Genomic DNA, 25,809 nt, shown 5'->3' with positions numbered 1-25,809 from the left:
AAATGGAGAGTAAAAAACTATGCATGACTTGAAGAAAGTAGATAGAGGAAAAAATTTCTCCTCTCATAACACTAGAACTCAGGAACATCCAATGCAGAGTCATGTTTGAAGATTCAGGACAGACAAAAGAAAGTACTACTTTATACATAGTTGAACAATAGAATTCACTCCCACAGGAGGCAGGGATGACTACTAACTTCAGTAGTTCTAAAAGGGGGCTAGACAAATTCGTGAAGAATGGCTCTTAGCTACTGGCCACAATGGATATGCCAGAAGCAGGGTGTTTTTGAATAGTAGTTTCTTGAAACCACAGTAGTGGAGAGTGCTCTTGCACTCAGTCCCTATGTTTGGGCTTCCCATAGGCACCTAGCTGTTCATTTTGACAACAGGATGCAGAACTAGATGGGACATTGACCTGATCCAGCAGGCTCTTCTTATGAGTGGCAGAGAGAAATTCTTTGTTTTGCAACCTTAGGTTTTCTAACAAATCAAAAAAGGAACAATATAACTGTGTGACTCAGACCTACTTCCAAACTCTAGACTGTAAGGTACTGAGAGAGGAAAAGAGACAAGGTACATGTCTAGTACCCTTGCATGTGTCTGCTATGTACATTGATATATGTGTAAATAAATCCCTGCAAGGGCAAGGGAGCATATAAGCGAGGTTGCTTACATTAGAAACAAATATGGACAAATGAGAAATGACTGTAATTGAAAAGGCCTGTAAAAAGATGCTTCACACTTTCTATCAGTATAGATTTACTGTCATCAGGATTACATGGAGATCATTATACTCTTGAGTAATCATCAGTTACAAAGAGCACATGAAGCAAATCAGGATGGAATTGAGGACCTAGAAGCAGCAGCGATGGATGCATTCAGGAAGATGAAAGGCTGCAAGACAAAAGTAAATGTCAGCAGAGGTGCTGGAAGTCAGCGCTGATAGAAGGTGTGACCTCTCTTTTTGTAGGCCTTTTCAATTACATCCTTCAGTAGCGAAGTGATGAACAAGTACCATAAGGCTTTTCAGTGTGTATTTAAAACACAAAAGGCATATTATCTATTATGTGAGATTTCCAAGAGAGGAACTAGATGAAACATGATCTGACATAGGTTGTGCTAAATTGCTATAAAGCAGAAGAAGGGAAGTAATTTAATGTACAGCTGAGTGAGAAGGGTACTTCCCCACAGCCATTTTTTCTCCTGGGTGGAGTTATTTTTGATCTGGAAAGTGGTAGGGCAACAGTGATTTCAGTGGTACAATATAGGCAGAGACATTCCTTCCTGTCTGCCCCAATGCACTTTATACTCCCAGCCCACATAGGATTTTGACAGCGTCACATGGATCACATCTGTCTGTCTGCAGAGGGTCAGTTATGGCTTTATATCCAGGTGGTGTATAAAGGTTTGATTTGAATTACAATGATTTTTAGCAGTACTATATTTTTGTAAGAGCATCTGTGCAGCAAGCATGGCCAATAGCCAGGGATTATGGAAGCTGTAGTTAAGCAACATCTGGAGGACCAATGATTCCCCACACCTGACACAGCAGGGAACCATGGCTTCTCATTACAACCAAACCTACCCAATTCTTCAATGTCATACTTCCACCCAGCCTATTAAGGAGATTATTTTCACCTGCAAGAGGTGAAGAAAGGAGGTGGGTTAGAGAACTGTTGGAGAAATAGAGGAGAGTTGCAGAAGCTATGTCTCCAAGTGCTGAAAGTTATAGGCAATGTCACCTGGTGATAAGCTGAATGCTCAAAAGCTCAAGCAAACCTGGCATGCTCAAAATCAAATGAACATATGGAGCAAGGTGGTTGCACTAGATTATATATAATTCAGTAAGGGTTACACAGAACGTTTTTTAGTGCTCAGATATATGAGAAGCATAGAGTTGCCATCACTTCCCATCTCTTTACCCCCCCCCCCGCCCCATTCTTCATAAGTATATTTTTGTATGTATAGTTCTTCTGACCCTACAATTGACATCTCATGATGTATGGCACATAAAAGGCAATACAGTAACCCCCCCTCCAAATGTACTCAGCAGCCCCTGTCAATGTGACCAATGATCAGGGATGGTGAGGTGGCAGGGTATAGAACCAAATTGTGCAAATGTCCCGGAAGGCCTGTAAACACTATCTTGGTAGTCAAGATAACCCCAGGACTAATTGGTATTTACTGCAAAAATAAACTCATACATGTTTATCTGCTTGCTTTGAAGCTTTAAAGTCTCAAGCTGGCTGCCTTTCAGCCACTCCCTTATCTTAGAGATGGATGGGACTGGGGAACGGACCTCTAAGCCAGGGGTTGTTAATTGGGGCCAGCTTACATAGCTGGCTTTTTATATAAGTAGCCCATATACAATTGGCCTGTCACAAACAAAGCCATGGTGCTTACTGTTTCAGTGTCCGTCCTGAGGTATAGCAGCAAGGAATCCTGCATTGACTGTTTGGCTCCGAAGCGCCCTCTCCGATTGCATGGAGCCCGGACAGCCCCGTGGTTTTCCACGGATCTGAGGGCAATGAAACAATCGTTGAGACGGCTAGAGCGCCGGTGGCGGATAACTCATTCCGAATCTGACCGGACACAGGTTAGAGCTCAACGTCGAGCCTACCAAGTGGCGATAGCGACGGCGAAGAAGAATTTCTTCACCGCCTCTATTGCATCTGCAGAAAACAGCAGCAGGAGACTTTTTCAGGTGGTTCACAATTTAGCGGAACCACCTGCAACATCGGGGCCCAGTACGGGCCACATGTTCTCCTGCAATGATTTTGCAAAGTTTTTTGCAGATAAAATCGCCCAGATTCGGGAAGAAGTAGACTCCACCGTGGGAGCAGGGCCGGGGCGGGAGAGTGCTAGAGTTCTGTCTAGTCAAGTTGAGTGGGATCAATTTCAACCTGTTACCTCCGAGGATGTGGACAGGCTGCTTGGACGAGTGAAACCAACCACCTGTCTCCTGGATCCTTGCCCATCCTGGCTTATAAAAGCTAGCCGGGAAGGACTGGGCGATGGGCTTCGTGGGGTGGTGAATGCTTCCCTCCGTGAGGGAGCCTTCCCAGACCCGCTGAAAGAGGCGGTTATTAAACCGCTTCTTAAAAAACCATCTTTAGATGCGGCCACGATGGCCAACTATCGCCCAGTCTCAAATCTTCCATTCCTGGGCAAGGTGATTGAGCGAGTGGTTGCTGAACAACTCCAGGCACGCCTGGAAGAAGCGGACCATTTGGATCCCTTCCAGTCGGGATTCAGGCCTCATCATGGGACTGAAACTGCCTTGGTCGCACTGGTTGATGATCTCCGGCGGGCTAGGGACAAAGGTGAGAGCTGTTTCCTAGTTCTGCTGGATCTCTCAGCGGCGTTTGATACCATCGACCATAGCATCCTTCTGGACCGTCTTGAGGGGCTGGGAGCTGGGGGCACTGTTATACAGTGGTTCCGCTCCTTCCTCCTGGGCCGTGTTCAGAAAGTGGTGGTGGGGGATGAGTGTTCAGACCCTTGGGCCCTCACTTGTGGGGTGCCTCAGGGTTCTGTCCTCTCCCCCATGCTTTTTAACATCTATATGAAGCCGCTGGGAGAGATCATCAGGAGGTTTGGGCTGGGTGTTCATCAGTATGCGGATGACACCCAGCTCTACCTCTCTTTTAAATCAGAACCAGTGAAGGCGGTGAAGATCCTGTGTGAGTGTCTGGAGGCGGTTGGAGGATGGATGGCGGCTAACAGATTGAGGTTGAATCCTGACAAGACAGAAGTACTGTTTTTGGGGGACAGGAGGCGGGCAGGTGTGGAGGATTCCCTGGTCCTGAATGGGGTAACTGTGCCCCTGAAGGACCAGGTGCGCAGCCTGGGAGTCATTTTGGACTCACAGCTGTCCATGGAGGCACAGGTCAAATCTGTGTCCAGGGCAGCTGTTTACCAACTCCATCTGGTACGTAGGCTGAGACCCTATCTGCCTGCGGACTGTCTCGCCAGAGTGGTGCATGCTCTGGTTATCTCCCGCTTGGACTACTGCAATGCGCTCTACGTGGGGCTACCTTTGAAGGTGACGCGGAAACTACAACTAATCCAGAATGCGGCAGCTAGACTGGTGACTGGGAGCGGCCGCCGAGACCATATAACACCGGTCTTGAAAGACCTGCATTGGCTCCCAGTACGTTTCCGAGCACAATTCAAAGTGTTGGTGCTGACCTTTAAAGCCCTAAACGGCCTCGGTCCAGTATACCTGAAGGAGCGTCGAGGGCCTTCTGGCGGTTCCCTCACTGCGAGAAGCAAAGCTACAGGGAACCAGGCAGAGGGCCTTCTCGGTAGTGGCGCCCGCCCTGTGGAACGCCCTTCCAGCAGATGTCAAAGCGATAAACAACTACCTGACATTCAGGAGACATCTTAAGGCAGCCCTGTTCAGGGAAGTTTTTAACGTGTGACATTTTACTGTATTTCTGGTTTTTATGGAAGCCGCCCAGAGTGGCTGGGGGGGCCCAGCCAGATGGGCGGGGTATAAATAATAAATTATTATTATTATTATTATTATTATTATTGCATTGCTGTATGTAACCTTCTTGATATAAAGCACTTGAACTGATCACTTTGCCATTTTATGCATATTTCTTTGGAATCCTTGCAACTGAGTTATTTGGGGCATCAGTCAATCCTTCGTCCCAGTCTGTATTTGGACTCACGGGGATGAAACATGGTGTTGTAGTAACATCTGGAAGGTACTACATCACCTACCCCTGAAGTAAGCAAAATGTGAGGTGACACAGAGTTTGGATTTGATATCCCACCTTTCACTCCCTTTAAGGAGTCTCAAAGCGGCTCACATTCTCCTTTCCCTTCCTCCCCCACAACAAACACTCTGTGAGGTGAGTGAGGCTGAGAGACTTCAGAGAAGTGTGACTGGCCCAAGGTCACCCAGCAGCTGCATGTGGAGGAGCGGAGACGTGAACCCAGTTCCCCAGATTACGAGACTACCGCTCTTAACCACTACACCACACTGGCTCACAGAGGGTGATGTCATCATGTTACATATTGTAATTTGCCACATTACTTGGAATAAGGGGACAGACACAAGCAATGTGAGAAAATCCATGTTTCTCAAAGTATCTACTTTCATGTTACACATTCGTGCATTGTAGCACCTTTAATAAAATGTTTTTCCCCCTCTAAAGATTTAACCAAAACGTCCCTGAAGCTCAGCAGGAATGAGGCTGAGAAAAGGAAATCTATGAAGGTGAGTGATCCATCTTGAAAAGTCAGCAAGGTCAAAATAGTTCAAGTTGTCAGTAACAGGTTATAGGACTTTTCACTTTTACATTTCTGTTGCTGATGGGGATATCTATATTACCAGCTTATATTAACAAGTACAGTATCTCTGTACTTATATATATAACTCACCTTTCTGTGTCTTCACACTCTAAAATCAGTTAAGAAAAAAGCAAGGTATGTACCTCACATCTAGTTTAGTCCAAAGTTCATACATACACAGACACACAATATCCTTCATGGAAGCCAAGGCAGCATAACTGTAATTCCCAATCAGTTGCCACTCTGGCCAGAACTACTTAGCTTCAATAAGATGGTGGCCACATGTGCCATATGTGAAGTGTTTCAATTGCACATGATTTCATGCAAGTGCGTGATAATCTGGAACATAACCCTAGTGTAAATCAGGGGTTGCCTGTATACTGGATATGCTTCGTGTGGGGACGTTTATATAATTTAGCAGAGTTTAAACAATCCTCTGTTTGAGTTTATGCAGCAACAAGAGGGTTGCTAACTCGTTTGAGTCCTATCAATAATTATACCTTCCTGGTTGATAATCCCTTTCTGTTCCTCTTAAAGAAAACACACATGAATCTGAATCATATTAACATAAACTACTTTACTTTCAGATTCATTCAGGTTTACACAGCTGTTCCTGAAGGCAGGCTTAGGTTACATGACAGATAAACTATATACTAGATAGTAGTGAATCATGAGAACACTGCATCCGAGCAGTTACCAGTTAAAACTCCTAGCAGCAACCAACCAACTGACAAAACTGCCTGCCACATAGAGGCAGTTAGTCTTCTCGGAATGTTGGACTTGACTGACAGCTTTATATCCCACAGTTTGGGGGGGGCAGGGTTGGCACTAATTACAAGTTTGTTATTAGGTTTGACTGCTAGTAGAGAACTAAATCAGAATCTATACAGACGGATCAATTGAACCATGAGATTATCTGTGAATGCCAGACATGCTAAAAGAAAAATTATACGGTTGCCTTCAGCAGAACAACTAGATAGGAAATTAAGCTTATTTCCAGAGAACTACACATATCCATAGTAAAACTATGATAATTGACAGGTATGCAAAAAATTGGATTTAAAAATGGATCACAGACTTTCTTCCTGACCTTCAATAATGGTTTTTTTTAAGCTTCTTTATTATTCAACAATGTTGATATTCTACATTTACCAGCTTCACAGACCAGTAGAAACAGTGAAATCTGCCTTATACTGAGTTAGACCATTGGTTCATTCAACCTAGTATTGTCAACCCTAACTCTTGAGGGTTTCAGTTCACCCTTACTGGAGATGCCTGGGATTGAACCCAATACCTTCTGCAAGGAAAGCATACACTCTACTTGTGATCTATGGCCATTCTCTGGGGTTTTATTTTAAGTAGATTTTTTAAGAGCAACAAATCCTCACTGTTGCAGGGCTGCCATACATCTGGATCTTCCCAGACATTAACAGGATTTCAGAGGTGGAACTGACGTCCAGGGGGAATGTGATGCTTTGTCTTGGATCTTAGGCAAGTCAATAGAAAAACTGTGCAGGCTTTCCTTTAAAAAACTCAACAACTTTTGGGGTGTCCTGAACTATGGCAACCTTACACTGTTGGAACTCTTATTATACTTTATTGTAGCCAAGATTTATTAAGCTTTTCATCCTTTTTTCCCCTCCTCAGAAAAAGGCACAGCAAAAAAAGCCTCCCCAACCAAGACCACCACCACCACCCAACTGTGTGCCTACTTGGTCAAGCTGCAAGCCACCATCTCGTCCCTGCTGCGATTTTTGTGCCTTCTGTCACTGCCGACTATTTCAGACAGTCTGCTACTGCCGTATGGGAAACCCAAACTGCTAAATCAAAAACCAGGGATGCCACGGGGACTCTGTGTCTTATTAGACCCATAAGTGTGTCTTCTAGGCCTCTTTGTCTTATGTGCATTGCAAAGGAAGCCAAGAACTTTTGAAGCTGGCTGGCTGACTTTTACTCCCTCACAAACTGCATGAATTATGGGATATATTTCATGAGGTAAATGCTGTCATAAACAAGACAGCCACTGCCCTAGCAAGTATGACAAGGAATGGAAAGAAAGGAGATGCAGCCTGATGGCCTGAAAGGGTATTTACAAGAGAGGTGAAAAGAAGCAGATTTCATGTCAAGAAGGAATTATATCTCTCTTCAGAAGTGGTATTATATTGCACATTACAAGTTTGAATGAGAAACATGGGCCACTGACTAGCTACAAAAGGCACATTCCAGAAAGTCAGTCATGTAGCAATAAAGAAGATTTTTAAATAGTATAGGGCAGATGGAGACAAGCTACTGCTCAGTCTTTTATAGTTAGCTCTCTGTCAAGGGTGGAAGATAAAAGCCTGTTGAAACTGCCAACCCAAGGTCCTAGAAAAGAGTGGCCCTTACCCAAATTATTATGATCACTGCATCTCCTTTGAAGCGGGGAGCATGGCCGCACTTAGTTCCACAGACACCTACTGAATAGTATGATATCAACACAACATGCCACAAATCCAGCCCATCCTATTTACCACAGTGGCTAACCATATGCCTATGGGAATCCTACAAGCAAGATACAAAGGTAATAGACCTCTCCTGCTGTTGTCCGCAGCAACTGGTTGTCAGAGGTGCACTGCTTCTGTAGCAAAAGGTAACAAAAGGCTATTGCGCCTAGTAGCCATTAATGACTTTACCCATAAAGAAATCATAGAGTTGGAAGGAACCCTGAGGATCATCTAGTCCAGGCATATCCAACTCCCAAGAGAATGTGATCTACTCCCAGTATAAAAAAAACAACAACTGGCAGTGATCTACCCATTGTCATTGGAGGGAAGAGGAGCATGCGTGGGGTGGAATGCCCAGAATTTTTGAGCTTTTTTTAGGAGGGAAGTCCCAGAGTTGTTGAGCTTTTTGGGGGGAGGATTGCACAGAGTTTTTTAGTTTTTCCCACAAGCACTTCTCACATGCACAAATATTCTTTTTTTACTTTGCTACTATGATGTGGGGACACAGGTGGCGCTGTGGGTTAAACCACAGAGCCTAGGACTTGCCAGTCAGAAGGTCGACAGTTCGAATCCCCGCGACGGGGTGAGCTCCCATTGCTCAGTCCTAGCTCTTGCCCACCTAGCAGTTCGAAAGTATGTCAAGGTGCAAGTAGATAAATAGGTACCACTCCGGCGGGAAGGTAAACAGCGTTTCTTTGCTCTGCTCTGGTTCGCCAGAAGTGGCTTAGTCATGCTGGCCACATGACCCGGAAGCTATCTGCGGACAAATGCCGGCTCCCAAGGCCAGTAAAGTGAGATGAGCGGCACAACCCCAGAGTCGTCCGCAACTGGACTTAACGGTTAGAGGTACCTTTACCTTTTTAAGGATCCCATGATCTACCAGGATCAGCTGGGGATCTACCAGTAGATCATGATCTACTGGTTGGACATCCCTGATCCTGTCCCCTGCAGTGGAGGAATATGCAGCTGTCCCTTACAGAGATCAGACTTGCAACCTTGGTGTTATCAGCACCACACTCTAACCAACTGAGCTATCCTTCATGAATCCAACCCTTTTTAAACCATCACAATTGGTGCCCGTCACTACATCACAAACTACATTTACTTCCCGTTGTGAAAAAATGCACTCCTCTTTCATTCTTTTATTTTATTTTTTTATTAAATACATTCTGTCACTGCAGCAAATCTCATCTCAATATCTCCACTTTTAGGTAGCCTGTGCTAAAATAGATATGATTTCTTTACCAAATTAATTCAAACTCTGTCCCAAAAATACCTGGGCTCTGCAGGCTGTGTTGATTAAGCAAGTTTTCTTGCTTAATCTATACAGGTTAATCAACACATCTGCTAGCAATGGGCACTTTCCAATAACTCTGCAGTGCAGTTTCCCCCTCACAGACCTACAATTCCAGGTATTTTTCATAAACTACAGTTCCCAGGATTCTTTGGAATATGTCGTGTGCTTTAAATGTCTGCTTGAATGTTCTTTAAATATAAAGTGTCTGTTGCGATGAGGAATAGGATAGGGCAGCAAAGCAATACGTCAGCAGAAATCCATAGCGAAATAGAAAAAGAGAGGAACCTTAAATTGAGATGAAAACACTGAATATCTAAGGCCTGGGGGGAATTGGAAAAATGGGGAGTGGGGAGAGACACCAGGGTTTTTCCAGCTTTTTCCAAACAGAAAAAAATTGACTGGGGGGGGACTGGGTCCCCCCCAATTTTTCTGGGTTTTTCCCCAGGCCTTCCCATCTTTAGAAGGGACCCCAACGATCATCTAGACCACCTCAACTGCAATGCAGGAATCTCAACCAACCATCAACTATGAAGAAAAGGAACATTTAGCAACTTTAAAATATATGGAAAAAACAGTGAAAGAATAAGGGGGGGAATTAACGGTATATGTTCAATTTGTATTACATAAATAACAGGCATTAATAACAGATCAATAAAAATAGCATTTCTTATGCTATTTATGTTTCTTTTTGGGATTAAAAAATAAATAAATTTCCACATGCACTGTCAGAGAAAAATAGCAACAACGCAGAAGATTCATACAGTATAGAGGAGGAGGAGCATATACAAATAAATACACAGTACTTTAAAAAATAATGTAAGAAATCTATAGGCTGCCTAAGGAAACATAGACATTATTGTTTTATGACCAAAAAAGAGTGGAGCAAATTAAATAAAAGAGGTGATAAGGAAAAATATTTCAAGCTTACTTGAACAAAGCTGATAAATAAATAGGCTTTGATCTGTGACTTGGGCCTGCCCTCTCAGGGATAAGGAAAAACACTTCAAGTTTACTTGAAGTTGATAAATAAATAGTCCTATAAATAGTCTTTGAATTATTTATTAGCTTCAAGTAAACCTGATTTCTCTCTCCCACCCCACCCCCTTTATTTCAAGTTTACTTAAAATTGACTAATATTCTTTGGACTACTTATTAGCTTCAAGTAAACATGAAATGGTTTCCCTTCTGAGAGGGCAGGTCCAAATCACTTTTCTGCCTAAGGCAGAACAGCAAACTTCGCTTCAACATTCCCAGTCAAGGTGCATTGTAACTTTGGCTGGTCTAGTTATTTTGGCTCCTAAATCAGATAATCCCATAGGTGCCTCTCCACCCCTCCCCTCTGGGAGTATAAATACAACAAGTACAGTGGTACCTCGCAAGACGAATGCCTCGCAAGACAAAAAACTCGCTAGACGAAAGGGTTTTTTGTTTTTTGAGCTGCTTCGCAAGACGATTTTCCCTACGGAAACGTCTTGCAAGTTTGTTTCCTTTTTCTTAACACCGTTAATACAGTTGCGACTTGACTTTGAGGAGCAACTCATAGAACGCGGTGTGGTAGCCTTTTTTGAGGTTTTTAAAGACTTTGGTGATTTTTGAAGCTTTTCCAAAACCTTCCCGACACCGTGCTTCGCAAGACGAAAAAAATCGCAAGACGGCAAAACTCGCGGAACAAATTAATTTCGTCTTGCGAGGCACCACTGTATATAAATTAACCTTTTTTCTGCCCTTGCATAACATGCAAAATCAGTTGCCTGAGGGAGCTGCCTCAGCCTCACTCTGCTTAATGGTGAGGCCGGTCCTAAAAGCAAAATTGAATGTAGTTATGTGAGGAAAATAAAACTGAGGAAGGAAGGAAAGGGAACATCTCTTTTTAAAAAATGAACCAATGTTGGCATACTGTCAATAAAGAAAAATAACTATAGATATAGAATGTTTGTACAGCAAGCTGAAGATAACCAAGGGAAATAAGACTGCTTATCCAGGGGTCAGCAGCCTTTGTCAGCCGTGGGCCGGTCCACCGTCCCTCAGACCATGGGCCGGTGGGCCGGACTATATTGGGGGGGCGGCGGGAATGAACGAATTCCTATGCCCCACAAATAACCCAGAGATGCATTTAAAATAAAAGGACACATTCTACTTATGCAAAAACACGGTGATTCCCGGACCGTTCGCAGGCCAGATTTAGAAGGCGATTGGGCCGGATCCGGCCCCCGGGCCTTAGGTTGCCTACCCCTGGCTTATACCCAAATAGTACCCCTGTATTGAAAAACTGAAGAAGAGAGGATATCAAAAGGCATCTATATGCATAGAGGAAGCATTGTAAAAGAAATTGCCTTTATCTGCATGACTTAAAGAGAATACAGAAGGTTCAGAGCTGGCTTAAGACACCTTATTGCCTGAGGAAGAACAGAAAATTGCACATAGTACCCATGGTCAAATTATTCAGGCACCTGAATAATATACATAATTTGATAAGTGTGTGCCAATATTGCTCTGTCGCTCAGCGAAACATTTCACAAGTGAGAAAAGCGGTCCCTTTAAGACAGGGACTGATCACTGTTGGGAACAGGATACCAAATTAAAGGAACTTTTGATCAGTGCTGTGGCCCTCCAGATGTTGTGAGCTGTGCTGTCGCCCTCCAAATGTTGTCATATTCCCATCAGTCCCAGACAGCATAGTCCATGGTCAGGGTGCTGGTAGCCAAATGTCCAAGATATTTCCAAAATCCTCCTGCATATTATTTCCTCCAGGATATTTACCAGTGTAACAGTAGTCTTGTTTTTATCTGCGGGCGTCAATTTAAAATAATTCCCCTGAACATGAACATGCAACATAGCAAAGCATTATATATGTATATTTAGGAAGATGAGTTTTTGGCACACTAATTAATGTTTAAATTTTTTAAAAACTAATTTAGAAGGAGAATGCATACAAATTAAAACAGTGAACTTTGGTTTTTTGTACGTCCCCATTTGTACTGCTGAATACAAAAAAACTAAGGGGGATGTGAAGGCCCTTTCCAGAAGAATCTGACTGATCACTGTTGGGAACAGGGTACTAAATTAGAGGAACTTTTGAACCAATTCAGCAGGTCTTGTCTTATGCTCTGATGAGGTGGCAGACTAACAACAGTACAATCCTAACCATGCCTGAATTCTGAACTGCATTGCTTCTGGTTAGAGCTGCCATATGCCAGGATTCAGCTGTCAGAATGTTTTTTGAGATTTTGCAAAAAAAAGAAGCGTTCTACAAATCCCCCCCCCCGAAAAAAGTGGTATATTATGGTTGAAGTGGTTGATTATGTTATAAACACACCATGATGATTTTTTTAATATAAAAAGGCTATGGTCTATACAGAAATAATAACAACCCCTAAATCCATCATAGAGCTTTAATAGTCAACAGGCTTTATTTAGCACAATGTGAAAAAGGTTTAGCATTGCGTGGTTCACCCTTCACCAATCTTGTGCCCTCCAAACAACAGTCATGCACTGTGCTGGCTGAGGTTGATGAGAATTATAAAACCCAAACCATCTAGAAGCACCAGGCTGTTGAACACTGGTATGGTGGTACAATCTGTAATTCTGCCACCTCACTCAGTGTAGTGCATAACGTGGCTATATCCAAGCAGAATTTACTTGAGTGCCCTTCACACATTCCCCAAGCATACAGGAGCTATTTTCTTAAGATGTGCTCTCACATCTGTATTAAAGCACAGTGAATCATCTGTCATTGGGCTTTCTGGGACATGAGGATAACTTGCAGACTTGGATTTCCTTACAGAGAACTGTGTGAGAACAAAGTAAACAAAAAGACACAAAAAATATAGATGTATTCTGTGAAGTGGGCTCAGAAACGTTTGTTTTTATGCCTTTGCTATTTAATTCTTTTTCACCCTCTTCAAAGACCAGTGCTCAATATAAAGGCCAGATGTTAAGAGAGAGTGGAGGGCAGGTTTGCTAGTCCATCCTTCTATGAAGTTGGGACAGAAAGACAGAGACAGAGACCAAGAGGGAGTCTAAGCAGTGACAGACAAAACCTCAAAGAACATTTGTCTCCCTCAACATTGTCTATTGACTGCCATAAATCTTAGAAGGTTGGATTCTATTAAAATGCTCGTAACAATTACGGTACTTCTAATCAGCCCTACAGCGTTGGAGATCTGCACTTAATTTGCTTACGAAGAAAAACCCCAAAGTGAAAAGAAGGGATAGTTCACACCATAAAAGCAGCCATCCACCCAGTGATGTTCAGATATGAGGTTTCAATCATTTCCAAATTCACAATAATGTTCTCCAAAATTAGAGTTCAGATTTTTAGCATGGCATGTTGATCTTGTTGTCTAATATGAAAGTGTTGACAGAGGACAAACCAGCCACCTTGGCCTCAATCCAGTAAACCCATTTCTGCCTTTTGTTGGATTCCACCAAACAGCAGAAATCTTGCACAGCATCATAACCTGCTTTTTTAAATTAATGGCAGCGCAAAATATCAGGGAGCCTTGTAGTATGGTTGTCAAGCAAACTTAACAAAATCCCAGCTGTGAGAGCTCCTCTTCAAAAAGGAGTAATAAAAATATCACACTGGTTATTAAAGACCAATACATGAAGATGGGAATGAAAGAGAACCAGACAAATAATAATGATTCATGCAGCCTTCCCCAATTGAGTGTCCTCCAGATGTTTTGGACTGAGGGCTGATGAGAGTTGTAATCCAGAACAACTGGAGGGCACAAGGTTGGGAGGGGCTGTGCTAGAGTAAAAATACAATTATTAGCAGAAGCAAATGAAAGATAATAACTTGTAGAAGATAATTAAGAATGTGGTTTTCGCTTTTATTGAAATCAATTAGACTTTAAATGTGTTTAACTTGGGTTGGATAACATATTATGTCAGGAGACTGCCTAATACCACAGCAAAACAAAATAGAAATACTGCAGCCTAGATCATGAATTCCTTATTTAGGTGGAACCACATGATGAAAATATGGTGTCCCCAACTCCGTGTTTTCCTTACAAGGGAAATATGAGGGCTGGTGGAACTTAAAAGGAAACAGCAGTGGAAGGAGTTCTCCAGCTGCTGATTCTCCCCTACAAATGCCCTTTCCAGTGATTTGAATTGTTTCTTCACCCACCTGGGCTCCAAAGCAGTAAGTTCAGCTGAGGGGAAGATAGGCGGGAGAACAATTTGCAGGAGAGAAGTGGTTAGTATAAGAAAGTTTAAGCACTCTTCCTTATCACCCACCAAATCTCACTGGCAAATATCCTCTTTGCCCCACATTTGTATTAGCTCAATAAATACAGGTTTAGGAACCAAATATGTGGTTTTCTTCTCAATTCCATTAATATTCCATTCCAATAACAATCAGTTCTTAATCCTGCAATCCTATGCAAAACCAAAAATGAAAGTAAATCCCATTTTGCTCACAGATACTTCTGTCAATTTTTGGTTCTCTGTATTTCTCACTTTTCCAATCTTAAATTTGGTTTTGCATATTTCTAGAGAAATTTGACAATTTTCTGTTTTAAGATCCTCGTGAAAGTTCTTCAGCATTTCAGTGGAAATTTAGTCTAATATACACATATGCAGTTTTGACTAATATACGCTTTTTTGCAAGCAATTTCTAGCCATATAATGCATTTTATATGTTATGTTCAAGAATATATTCATTTTTATACATATTTTTACCTAATATGTGCATTTTTGTCAACTCTGATTGGTGAAACAATTGCATCACAAAATTTGGTTAAGTGCACTTCTCATATTGTTTCAGAAAGTACGAATTTGACAAATTCCGCTTTGTGAAAGAGCCCCACCATTACTAGGGAGAAGCAAGGCTTTTATAACATAGATATAATTTTGGGGGGGAAAGATATTGTTATCAACTTAGGCTCCACACCAGTCCCACATTTTTCTTCTTCCGAAGTTCCCACTCTCCCTGCTTCAACAACAACAAACACCTATTTTGCAGAAAATGAAGATTTTTTGAGTTTAAATATCTCCAGCAAAGGAAAGACCCCCACCTCCTGAGGAACTGTAGCTTACTTCTCACAAAGCTACAATTCTCAGCACTTAACTAACTACAGCTATCAGAATTCTTTCCAGGGGGCGCTCATCTTTACATTTACAGCATGTGCACAGCTTCACTGTCAAACCACATTTATCGTTAGGGAGTTTTGCCTAAACAGAGATCTAAAATCTGCTTTCCTGCCATTTTTACCTGTTGGTTCTAGTCCTGATCTCCAGAGCAACAGAGAGGAAGCCTATTTCATACTCTGCAATAACAGCCCTTCCGATATTTGAAGACCAGTATTAAGATGTATTCATTTAGTGTTTATTTACTTCGAAGCAGCATAAAGTTTGGTAAGAAAAGCAAATCAACATTTGGTCTACATGTGGAGATGTGAACAAGTACATGGGCAGCTAAATGCAGTTAAATATTTTTTACTTAGACCGTTATGAGATTTTTAACACAGTAATTCAGGACCAAATTCGATGTGATGTTGATAGCATGGTGCACAGGGAAAGATTTGACCATATCCCCCACTTCAAAATCCAATGAAAATTTTCCCTCCCCAAAACTCCTATTAGTTCTGAAGGGGAGAGCTCCCATTGGCTGCTTCAGAGGTAATTTTATCAGGAGCAGTCAGGGGGATTGAAATCAGTCCCGATATCCTCTCCTCCCCCCCCATAATGGCTTTTTGACATTTTTTAAAACTGTGCATATTACTTGCTTTCACCCAGATGTCATATCTCCTTTGGCCCGCAGTTAACTATTTTGTTATGCATTTAGAATTAACCAGGAATTAATTATGTCTTTTTTCCATACACTCACATGATCTTCTGTTCCTACTGCTTTTTCACCACTATTTAGATACAAAGGTGTGCGCAAGATGTTGTTTCTAATATTTCCTGTGACTCATTACCATGATAATTAATGGCAAAAAGGACAATGTGTTCCACAATAAGCACTGTGAAATAATCATATGCCTTACTGAATTTCTTGGCCGTGGCTCACATTGCGTGATCGTTTACAGGGTATGGAAACGAATAAAGTATTTATCAAAAATAATGCTTCTTGTCTTTTAAAAATAATTGGGTTGGGAAGGAAAATTTCCTGGTCACTATCAGTAGAAATGTGATTATAAAGGAAACTGTGGAGACGATTCCGCAATGAATATTATACATCCTTTTGCTCAAAAGCTCTGAGCCTCTCAAGGTCTTTTCTCAGTATATGAATGAAACTATTATATTCTGCTTCAAACTTCTGAATGGTGGGCTCCAAGTTTATGTCTGTCTTTCAACCAAATTATTTTCTCTCTTCTGTCAAAAAGCTAATTCCATTAGTCTATTGATTATTACATTATATTTATTATTATATTTAAATGCCAACTTTGCTCCAAGGAATTCAAGGTAGCATACACAGTTTTCCACCCTACCCCCATTTTATTCACACAACACCCCTGTGAGGTGGGCTGAGAGAGCATGGCTGGCTCAAGGTCACCCAGTGGGCTTCATGACTGAGTAGGAATTTGATTTTGGGTCTTCACAGTCCTAATTCAACACTTTAGTCCAACCAAAGCCAGCACTTCCACTACACAGAAGCAATTCCCAGCAACTAATATTCAGATACGTGCTGCCTCTGACAATGAAAGCCATTATGCCAAGCAGCTACTGATCGCCTTATGCCCAGTGTATTCGTCCAATTCTCTGTTAAAGCCATCCAAATTGGTGGCCATCACTGCCTCTTGTGAGAATGAATTCCATACTTTAAGTATGTACAGTGTGACTCATTATAGCACACACAGTTTAATATGTTCACATGTAGCAGCAACAGCATTTGGTTGCTGAGGACTAGCATTTTAATTCTCCAGTTTCTCCAAAGGCAGTGTTGCTTCAGAAATATAGTGAGGACAATGAGCATCAATGATGGGCCTTGTCATGGTGCTGATTCCCTGGTAACTACCAAGGGAATCCAGGTGCTGTAGCCAGCCCTGAACAGATGACCAGCCAAAATGACAGCTGAATAAACTTTGTCAAGCTTCAAAGAGATACAACCCCCTTCCAACCGGCAACGTGCTTCACCAGCCCCTCCTCTCACTTTTTATTTCTTCAGGTAAGGTTTACCTACACAGCACAGACTCGGGCCCATTTTGTAATGCTATGTTTATTTGATGAAATTCATTTTCTCCTACCCTCCCCACATTCCATCCTCCCAACTAGGCCACAAATCTCTCCAATTCAACCCAAACCAGAGAAACATTCACATACAACAAGAATCTTCTTTTGATCTTGGAATTCCTTTTGATCTTGAAAGAAAACTGGCCAAATCCCCAATCATCTTGCAGATGAAAACAGTTTATAAAATCTGGAGGGCCCTTGGGGAGGTAAGGCCAGCCTGAATAGTATTTGTCATTTTAGCTAAAACTCATCACCTCAATAGCCAGGTGCCACAATAAGAAGCAATTCTTTAAATAAATGGCTGTTTCTTTTGCTAAAGCGTTCTGTTTCCCCTGGGGAGCACTGATTAGTTTCTGGAAATTTAGGTTTCTCTACTGACTGATGTGATGGCCATTTGCCAATGTACTGAGGGCAAAAGAATTCATGTAAAAGTGAGTTTTGGGTGGCCGCAGTATCACTAATACAAGAGATGGGGTGGGGGGAGAGAGATTGCACTTAACTACATGACATAACCCAGGGGTCAGTAGACTTTTTCAGCAGGGGGCCGTTCTACTGTCCCTCAGACCTTGTGGGGGGCTGGACTATATTTTTTTTTGGGGGGGGGAGATGAACAAATTCCTATGCCCCACAAATAACCCAGAGATGCATCTTAAATAAAAGCACACATTCCACTCATTTAAAAACACCAGGCAGGCCCCACAAATAACCCAGAGATGCATTTAAAATAAAAGGACACGTTCTACTCATGTAAAAACACGCTGATTCCCAGACAGTTTGCCGGACGGATTTAGAAGGCAATTGGGCCAGATCTGGCCCCCGGGCCTTAGTTTGCCTACCCATAACATAACCCATGAAAAACACCACTGAGTAACTGGAGCTCATGCATTCCTCTGTCAGAGGTACATATCGCAATTGAGTAAACAGAACAACATTGAATCTTATGAGACTCAGAAGGTCTTCCTAGATGTACAGTTGTTACTCATTTGCTGTAGAAGATGCAGAGATACAATTTCTGAAACTTTAGGAATACAACTTCACTCTTTGCAACAATGTTGTGGAGCTTTTGATTACATTTTGTGAAATTTGATCTTTTAAAAGATTGCCCACATTTTCAATAAGTGGGCACCACTGGTGCTAGATTAACATCAATTACCCCCCCCAAAAAAAAGACACAAAGAAAGGAACAGGAATTAAAATCAGACAAGAAGACACCAAAAAATGCAACGGGTCAAATCTTGAGAAAGGAAAATCTCAGATTATGTATTACAGATAAAGGCAACAGCTTCATTTATTACAAAGGGCCAGAAATGGCTGAATACTGTTTTATGTAGAATCCTTAGGTGCCTAATAAAAATGTTTATCTTGCCCAAACAGAAGAGTAATGAACATAAAGTTGCCTTTTTCCTTTGGCGACTGCAGTTAGCCCAGCTATAGAAGATGGCACAAAGATTTTGTTGCTGCTTCTGTGGGCCAAACCTCCCAGCTCATCATTTGTGCAGCAGAAAACACCACAAATTGATCCAAAGATGAAATGCAATCTCATCCTTTTAGCCAAGATTACGCCATTATTTTAAAAGCACCAGGAGGCTGCCAGCTCCTTCTGAAGGTCCCTGGCCAACACACCTGCTTCTCATCAGTACTTTGCCTTATCATTCTTCCTTCCTGCTGATTCCTTCCCTGTTTCATTTCTCACAAAATCAGGCCCATAAACACAGTGCATTTCCCCCTGCCCCAAACACCTCTAGATTGCCAAAGGGGGGGGGGGAATACACACACGTTTTGTTTTTCTGCTTACCCGAGGTGTTCCTCTAGTTTATTCCCCTTCTCCTTACATAGCAAGATCACAAGTTGCAGTGGTGATACAGATATTTAAGAATGGGCAACATTCAGTCATGTTCAGTGCAAGTGTCTACTGTTGCAGGAAACACCCCCCCCCCAATCATTCAGTTTGTACAAACACGACACACTCACACACGGCATACGCAACGTTTCTGTTATAAATTCATAGCAAATCAACCATACATTGGATTTACACCAGTCCACTTTTATTTTACTCCATGAAGGAAGGACTATCAAAGGGGGATGGTTGGATACAGGACGGCCATAATCCCTTAACCGTACCAGCACATACACAGGAGCCCTACCCAGTTGGCATGACAACCTTGATGTTCCCAGACAGAAGACCATCAAGGTCACAAAGGACTTGCATATGGGAGTGGATTCAACATGGACTGGAACAAAGGACAATGATCAGATCTTCCCTCTGGGGGCAGGAAACTGCCAGTTCCCCTTTGTCCTCTGGAAATGACTCATGGGGAGGGGGAAAGGAGGAAAGGAGGAACCAGCCAGGTGACAAGATACTCAGGTTACCTCCACAACTCCTCCCTCAACCCCTCCTTTTTGTGACGTGTCAATGATGTAGTCATGATGTAGTTGTGATGTAGTTCTAGGGGTGTAGTTTGGAGGATTAGTAACTAATAAAAGTTGGGATCTTCTTTTGTTCTGGGCTTCCATTTTGTTTCACCTGGTGGCAGGTGGGAGTCCTGTCGCGACAGTCTTCAATAAAGACCAAGCGTACTGGCTGCTGTTTTGCTCTGGTATTCCTGGCTTTTGTCCTCGTTTTTTTTGTCCAAGGTTGCCCTCGGATTCCTCCGTTAACACTACTCAGTTGCCTTTTCTAGCTTTATCTTGGCTTTGTGGTGGTTGCATTAAAGCACATTTAAAACATGTCCCCACTCCCTCAAAGAATCTTGGGAGTTGTAGTTTGTTCAGGGTGATGCAATCATAGCTCTGTAAGAGGTAAACTACAGTTCGCAGGCTTCTTTGTTTGAGGGGATTTGCTTTAAGTGTATGGTTTGTGTGCAATAAAACCACATCTGTCCAATCAACTGCTATAACTGTTATCCCCCACCTTTAGACAAAGACAGCAAGGGCTATCCAATTTTATGGCATGGAAACTGGGAGAAGGCAGTTCCTCCTTGTGGGAAAAGAATTAGGTAGGATAAAAAGACTAAAGGCAAAAAGAGGAAGGGAAAAGAAGTTGTACGTCTCAGAACTTAAATTCTTCAAGAAGGTGTAATTGTACCAAGATCTCATCTTTCACTTTTTGAGTGTCACATAAACCACATATTAGGCATGATTTCAAGCAGATGATGCTGGGAAGTAACCCCCTCCCAAACAGATGTTAGCTGAATTGTACAAAAGAAATAAAAGAGGTGTAGAACATTACATAGTGGGGGAGAATATTAGAGTAGAAGAACCATCACAGTAACAAAAACAGACATCCATAACTGTAGCCAGAAAGAGAGAGAAGGGTGGCTGATTACTAGAAAAGAAGTATTCAATGGCATTTTATGCCTGCAACATATCTTTAACTCCCACAGTGCAGCAGGAGAGAAGAGAGTCACAGCTGCTTGCATACATTCCATCTCTGCCGCTGTCCTACATGTGTTTCTTTTTCGGACATTGCCATCTTCCTTTGACTGGGCATCACACCCAAGCTGTGTGCAGCGCCAGCACCTTAAAATGCAGCAGGGTTCTTCCCCCACCTCTGTTGCTTTTTCGACTGTATTAGCATATTATTGTTCACATCAGTACGGCTGGATCTGTTTCCAAGTCACCTGCTGTCTGTCCACACCAGTGGGCAGAATTGGGGCGTGGATGTCCTCATACGTTTTATTATGTATACTACTGTAATTGGATTGTGGCTGGTTTATGAGGAAATGCAGCATTTAAAAAGAAATGACAGCATAGGTGTGGACTGTGGCTAGGGATGAGGGAGAAACTTAATTCAGTTCACATTTAAAGGCAGATGTATCAAATAGGCACTTTCTGAAACGATTTGAGAACTGAAACTTAGCCCCCCCCCCCTTCAAAATTTGCACTTATTCAAATTTCACAATGCCGCTGGTCCACCCAACCGATGTTTACAAAATGCAATTATTAGGTAAAAGTGTGCATTAAAATGAATGTATTATTGCAAATCAAGAGGACTTGGGAAAATGCAAAATCAAGAGGACTTGGTTTTTCTATCCCTACCTTCAGCCTCTACCTGTGGCTAATGCTGTGTGAGTGGGAATGATGTAGAGTTAATGGGAGTATGTACACAGCCCTAGAGTTCTGCTTGCTACTGCAAGTAGATGTGATGTCAATTAAGACAAATGAGGGACTAATTCATGGGAGAAGAGAAATGAGAGACTAATTCGTGGGAGAAGCTGCAACTAGCTTATCATCCACTGTCCTGGGAAATCTGAAAGGTATAGGTTAAAACTTGGCAGCCCCATTAAATATAATAATTAAAAGGATTCCTGTGTCAATATATAGCGGTGGCCATTAATTTAGATGGCATTAAAAGACGGTTAGACAAACTAATGGAGGATAAGGCTACCCATGGCTGCTTGTCATAGCAGCTCTATACTTATATTTCCAAGACTGATGGCAGTATGCCTCAGAATACCAGTTCCTGAGGATCACAAGCAGCAGGCTTCTTTGAACTCATGTCATGCTAGTGGGCTTCCTGTAGGCAAACAGGATGCTGGACTAAATGGCTCCGCAGGATTGTTATGTTCTGTCAGTGCGGGTACCATAAAGATGCCTGCTGGTTCCATATTCTTTTGTTTTAGAAAGGCTGTAAGAAACACACACCTTCCTTTTAAAAATCTCAGCAAGCCCTCACGGAGATATGACAGATTCATATGCACTCTAAGCTCATCTTACATTTTATTATTTTCTTACACACTGCTGACGTGCTCGAGTGGTGGGAATTTTCTGGGCAATGCTTACAGGGTTTCGCTTCTTAAAGATGAAAGAACTCTAGAAGTTGTCTCTGAAATATTCTTCCCTTGGAAACTGACTGCGTACTTTGGACAATCCAAGGACGTCCCAGCACATGCCAGGCACACACATTTTACCATCCCCCAAACAGGAGTGACTGAAGAGATTGCCTCAGGCACCAGATAATATTTTCTGGCATTAATGGGAGTTGAAGTCCAACAATGAATGGAGGAATACAAGCCCCCCACCTCTGTTCTAAAGAAAGGCATAAAGAAAGTCTATTCACATTGTCATCAAATGCCAATAATCTGGTATGGAGTGTTCTGCTGGGCAGAGCAACTATATACCCTGTATCTGAAAAAGTGTGCATGCATATGAAAGCTTATACCAGAACAAACTTAGTTGGTCTATAAGGTGCTACTAGACGATTTTTTATTTATTTTTATTTTTATTTTGACTGCGCCAGACCAACATGGCTACCTACCTGTATACCCCAGTTATGTGTGGGTGGGTGTTCCCCAGGAGGGAACAAAATAAGGAGAAAATGCAAACAGATATTCCCCCAGTGTCTCTGGGAGTATCACTACAGCCCACCAGTCAAGGACTGTGGCAGCAGTAAAGAAGTCAATGAATTCAAGGTAATAATGACATGCTCCCAGTTACATGTTCTGGCATCACCACACAAACATGCAGGATGGCACCACAGTACCTCCAACACAGACAGCCGCAGTATCACAGACAACAACTTCCCTGTTATTGCTAGTCCCTATGTGCTCCCTAGGGACGCGGGTGGCACTGTGGGTTAAACCACAGAGCCTAGGACTTGCTGATCAGAAGGTCGCGGTTCGAATCCCCGTGATGGGGTGAGCTCCCATTGCTCGGTCCCTGCTCCTGCCCACCTAGCAGTTCGAAAGCACATAAAAGTGCAAGTGGATAAATAGGTACCGCTCCGGCGGGAAGGTAAACGGTGTTTCCGTGCGCTGCTCTGGTTCGCTAGAAGTGGCTTAGTCATGCTGGCCACATGACCTGGAAGCTGTACGCTGGCTCCCTCGGCCAATAAAGCGAGATGAGCGCCGCAACCCCAGAATCGGTCACGACTGGACCTAATGGTCAGGGGTCTCTTTACCTTTACCTTTATGTGCTCCCTAGGGGTGGTGGTGGGATTCATTACACGTGGGCCAAGCATTGAACTGGCCCATAGTCTGCTTGTCCACTTCCTTTGTGAAGCGGTCTTTCTTGTAGTAACTTTCTGAGGATTTTTTCCAATACTGGGGTTTTTTAAATTTGTTTTTGTAAAAGGATTGTCGGAATATGATATCTGTTCTGATATCATTTAGTCAGTTGCTGTCACCGTTAACATTTGATCTTAATTGTCTCCTAACTGGGTACTGCTGAAATGTGTATTTATTTTCAATTCTGTCTCATTGATTCATTGTTGAATTACACCCACCACGACCAATTTCCTGGCAATGCATGTGACCATTCCATCTGCACTCCTGCTATTTTGCCCAATAGTCTTGCCCTACCAGGTACTGGGGATGTGGGTGGTGCTGTGGTCTAAACCACAGAGCCTAGGGCTTGCTGATCAGAAGGTCGGCGGTTTTAATCCCCGCGACAGGGTGAGCTCCTGTTGCTTGGTCCTAGCTCCTGCCAACCTAACAGTTCAAAAGCACGCCGAAAAGTGCAAGTAGATAAATAGGTACCACTCCGGCGGAAAGCTAAACAGCGTTTCCATGCATTGCTCTGGCTTGCCAGAAGCAATTTAGTCATGCTGGCCACATGACCCGGAAGCTGTCTGCGGACAAACGCCGGCTCCCTCAGCCAGCAAAGCAAGATGAGCGCCACAACCCCAGAGTCATCCGCGACTGGACTTAACGGTCAGGGGTTCTTTACCCTTTACCTTTACCAGGTACGACTCATTTCCCTTTCCTCTCTTACTTGGCAACTAACAGCCTCATATAACCTGGTAACAGCAGCACCCCCACCCCTCACACTGTGAGGGACTTGCCTCTCACAATCTTGTCAGTCAGTGTGAATACTAAGCTAGATGGACCAAAGGTCTAACTCAGTATAAGGCAGATTCCTATGGTGGTGGCATGTCTTGCATTCTACCAGCATACCTGGGCTTCAGGCATTTCCTACAGCACCACACCTGGCATTAATTAAGAGTGCAGGATTGCTCTGTTAGTCCATTTCCCCATCTCCAGAAAGAAGCACAAGGCTACCAACAAACACCATAAACTGAATTAGTGTAAAAGGCAACTTAAACCATAGGTAGGAAAAAGGGAGCATAGGTGTTAAAAGGAAAACCCACATCCAGTTTTCATCAAAAGGAAGCAGGCAACTTGCCATCTTGGGACATGTGCTTCCCTCCACAGCTTGTTTGAAGGCCTTAATGCAGAACACTTTTTTAGATATAAAAAGATCACACCTGCCTGAGGAAAAGGTGTAATTTTTTTCCATCCAACCAACATGCCCAGGTTTTAAACAGCTGTGGCATATATCAAAGAAAAGCAAGCAATTACAATAGAAGAATCCTGCATATTGACTGAAGGTTGTAAAGAAGTTGTGATGTGCATAAACATGTATCCAGTTGAAGTCCCAATTTATTTATTTTTTAAAAATGCAATTTACCTGTAACTGGTGCCACATTTGTCTGTGCCAACAGACACATGGATTCTGTACCTGTGCAGGGCAATGCCTGAGAACTTTCTAGAAAGAAACGCTAACTCTTCCCCCATCTCTCGTAAGTGATTTTTCTTTCTTTTGTGATTGTGCAACTGACACCCCTCTCCATTTCTTCATTATTGCTGCAAGAGTATTCCATATAAGGAAAGCAGTGGGGGCGATAGAGCAGGTCAAGTGATTGCACAGATGACCAGAGAATTTATTGTCTTGCCATGACAGCATCCTTCACAGCTTAAGAGGTCAGGACCAGGGAAACTGATTCATTCATTTCAGAGAGACATGTAACCAGTGGGTAGCTGAGAGATGATTTGTACAATAGTTATCTTGGGGGGGGCACTCTCACCTTCAAGCGGGGGGGGGTGTAGGGGCACTCACTCCTAGGCTCCCTCCCCAGGAAATTCCTGCTGTCTGCTCTGTGCAGACATAGAACCAATTTCTGCGCCTGCATAGACTACAGAAGACAACCAGTTCACACCTGGGAAGCTGCCAACTTCTCTTCAACCAATTGGAGGATTTATGTGCTCCCCATGACCATGTGGAGGCAATCCTCTGTGAACCAGATTTGCACAATTTTTGCAAGTCTGCAGTGATTATCTTGGCGGAATTTGTGGCACAGATACCGAAAATCACGATGCAATCCCATATAAGTGCACACACAGAGCTGGATCACATAAGGCCATCTTGACCCAACTGTGCACATGGCGAGAGCAAAAAGAAAGTCGCCTATGAAGAATTGAGCTTCAACATCACTGGATGTGTGAATTGATCCAAGTACTGCAGGGAGCTTAAAAACAGATTCTGGGCATTAGTATTCTCCAGCCCTATTGGTTTATGGAGACTTTCCTGTTAGGATTAATGACAAAGTTGTTGAGCTTGCTTTTTGGGGGTGGGGTCAAAGTTGTTGAGCTCTTTTCGGGAACATCTCCCCCCAGGCATTTTGCTGATTCAGCAAAAATCCACCCAGACGCAATTGCTGAGCAATTCCAGGATGTGTCTAGGAAAACCTGGACGTATGGCAGCCCTACCCACCCCTGAAATTGGCTCAGGGTGGTTGGGAGAACCCCCAGAACAGCACACAGGAGG

The 25,809-nt window shown here is 42.8% G+C and overlaps 1 protein-coding gene and 1 long non-coding RNA gene across 7 annotated transcripts in view; one reads left to right on the top strand and one right to left on the bottom strand.

Moving 5' to 3' along the window:
* Nucleotides 1-6,938, bottom strand: part of LOC308588390 — a 92,829-nt gene extending 85,891 nt beyond the window's left edge. For all 6 annotated transcript variants that reach the window (XR_014008692.1, XR_014008693.1, XR_014008694.1 and 3 more), the window contains exon 1: nt 5,886-6,938. This is a non-coding gene — a long non-coding RNA (uncharacterized lncRNA). The remainder of the gene's footprint in view (nt 1-5,885) is intronic.
* Nucleotides 1-9,759, top strand: part of ASIP (agouti signaling protein) — a 95,559-nt gene extending 85,800 nt beyond the window's left edge. Inside the window, exons 4-5 of the mRNA XM_081196777.1 lie at nt 5,169-5,230; nt 6,952-9,759. Of these exons, the coding sequence (XP_081052903.1) occupies nt 5,169-5,230; nt 6,952-7,128 (239 nt within the window). The 3' untranslated portion in view covers nt 7,129-9,759. The remainder of the gene's footprint in view (nt 1-5,168; nt 5,231-6,951) is intronic.
* The last annotated feature ends 16,050 nt before the right edge of the window (nt 9,760-25,809 follow it).

Source organism: Podarcis bocagei (assembly GCF_964188305.1).
Source record: "Podarcis bocagei genome assembly, chromosome: 5".
NCBI lineage: Eukaryota > Metazoa > Chordata > Lepidosauria > Squamata > Lacertidae > Podarcis > Podarcis bocagei.
Note: the sequence above shows the minus strand (reverse complement) of the source record. Positions and strands in the feature narration are given on the sequence as shown.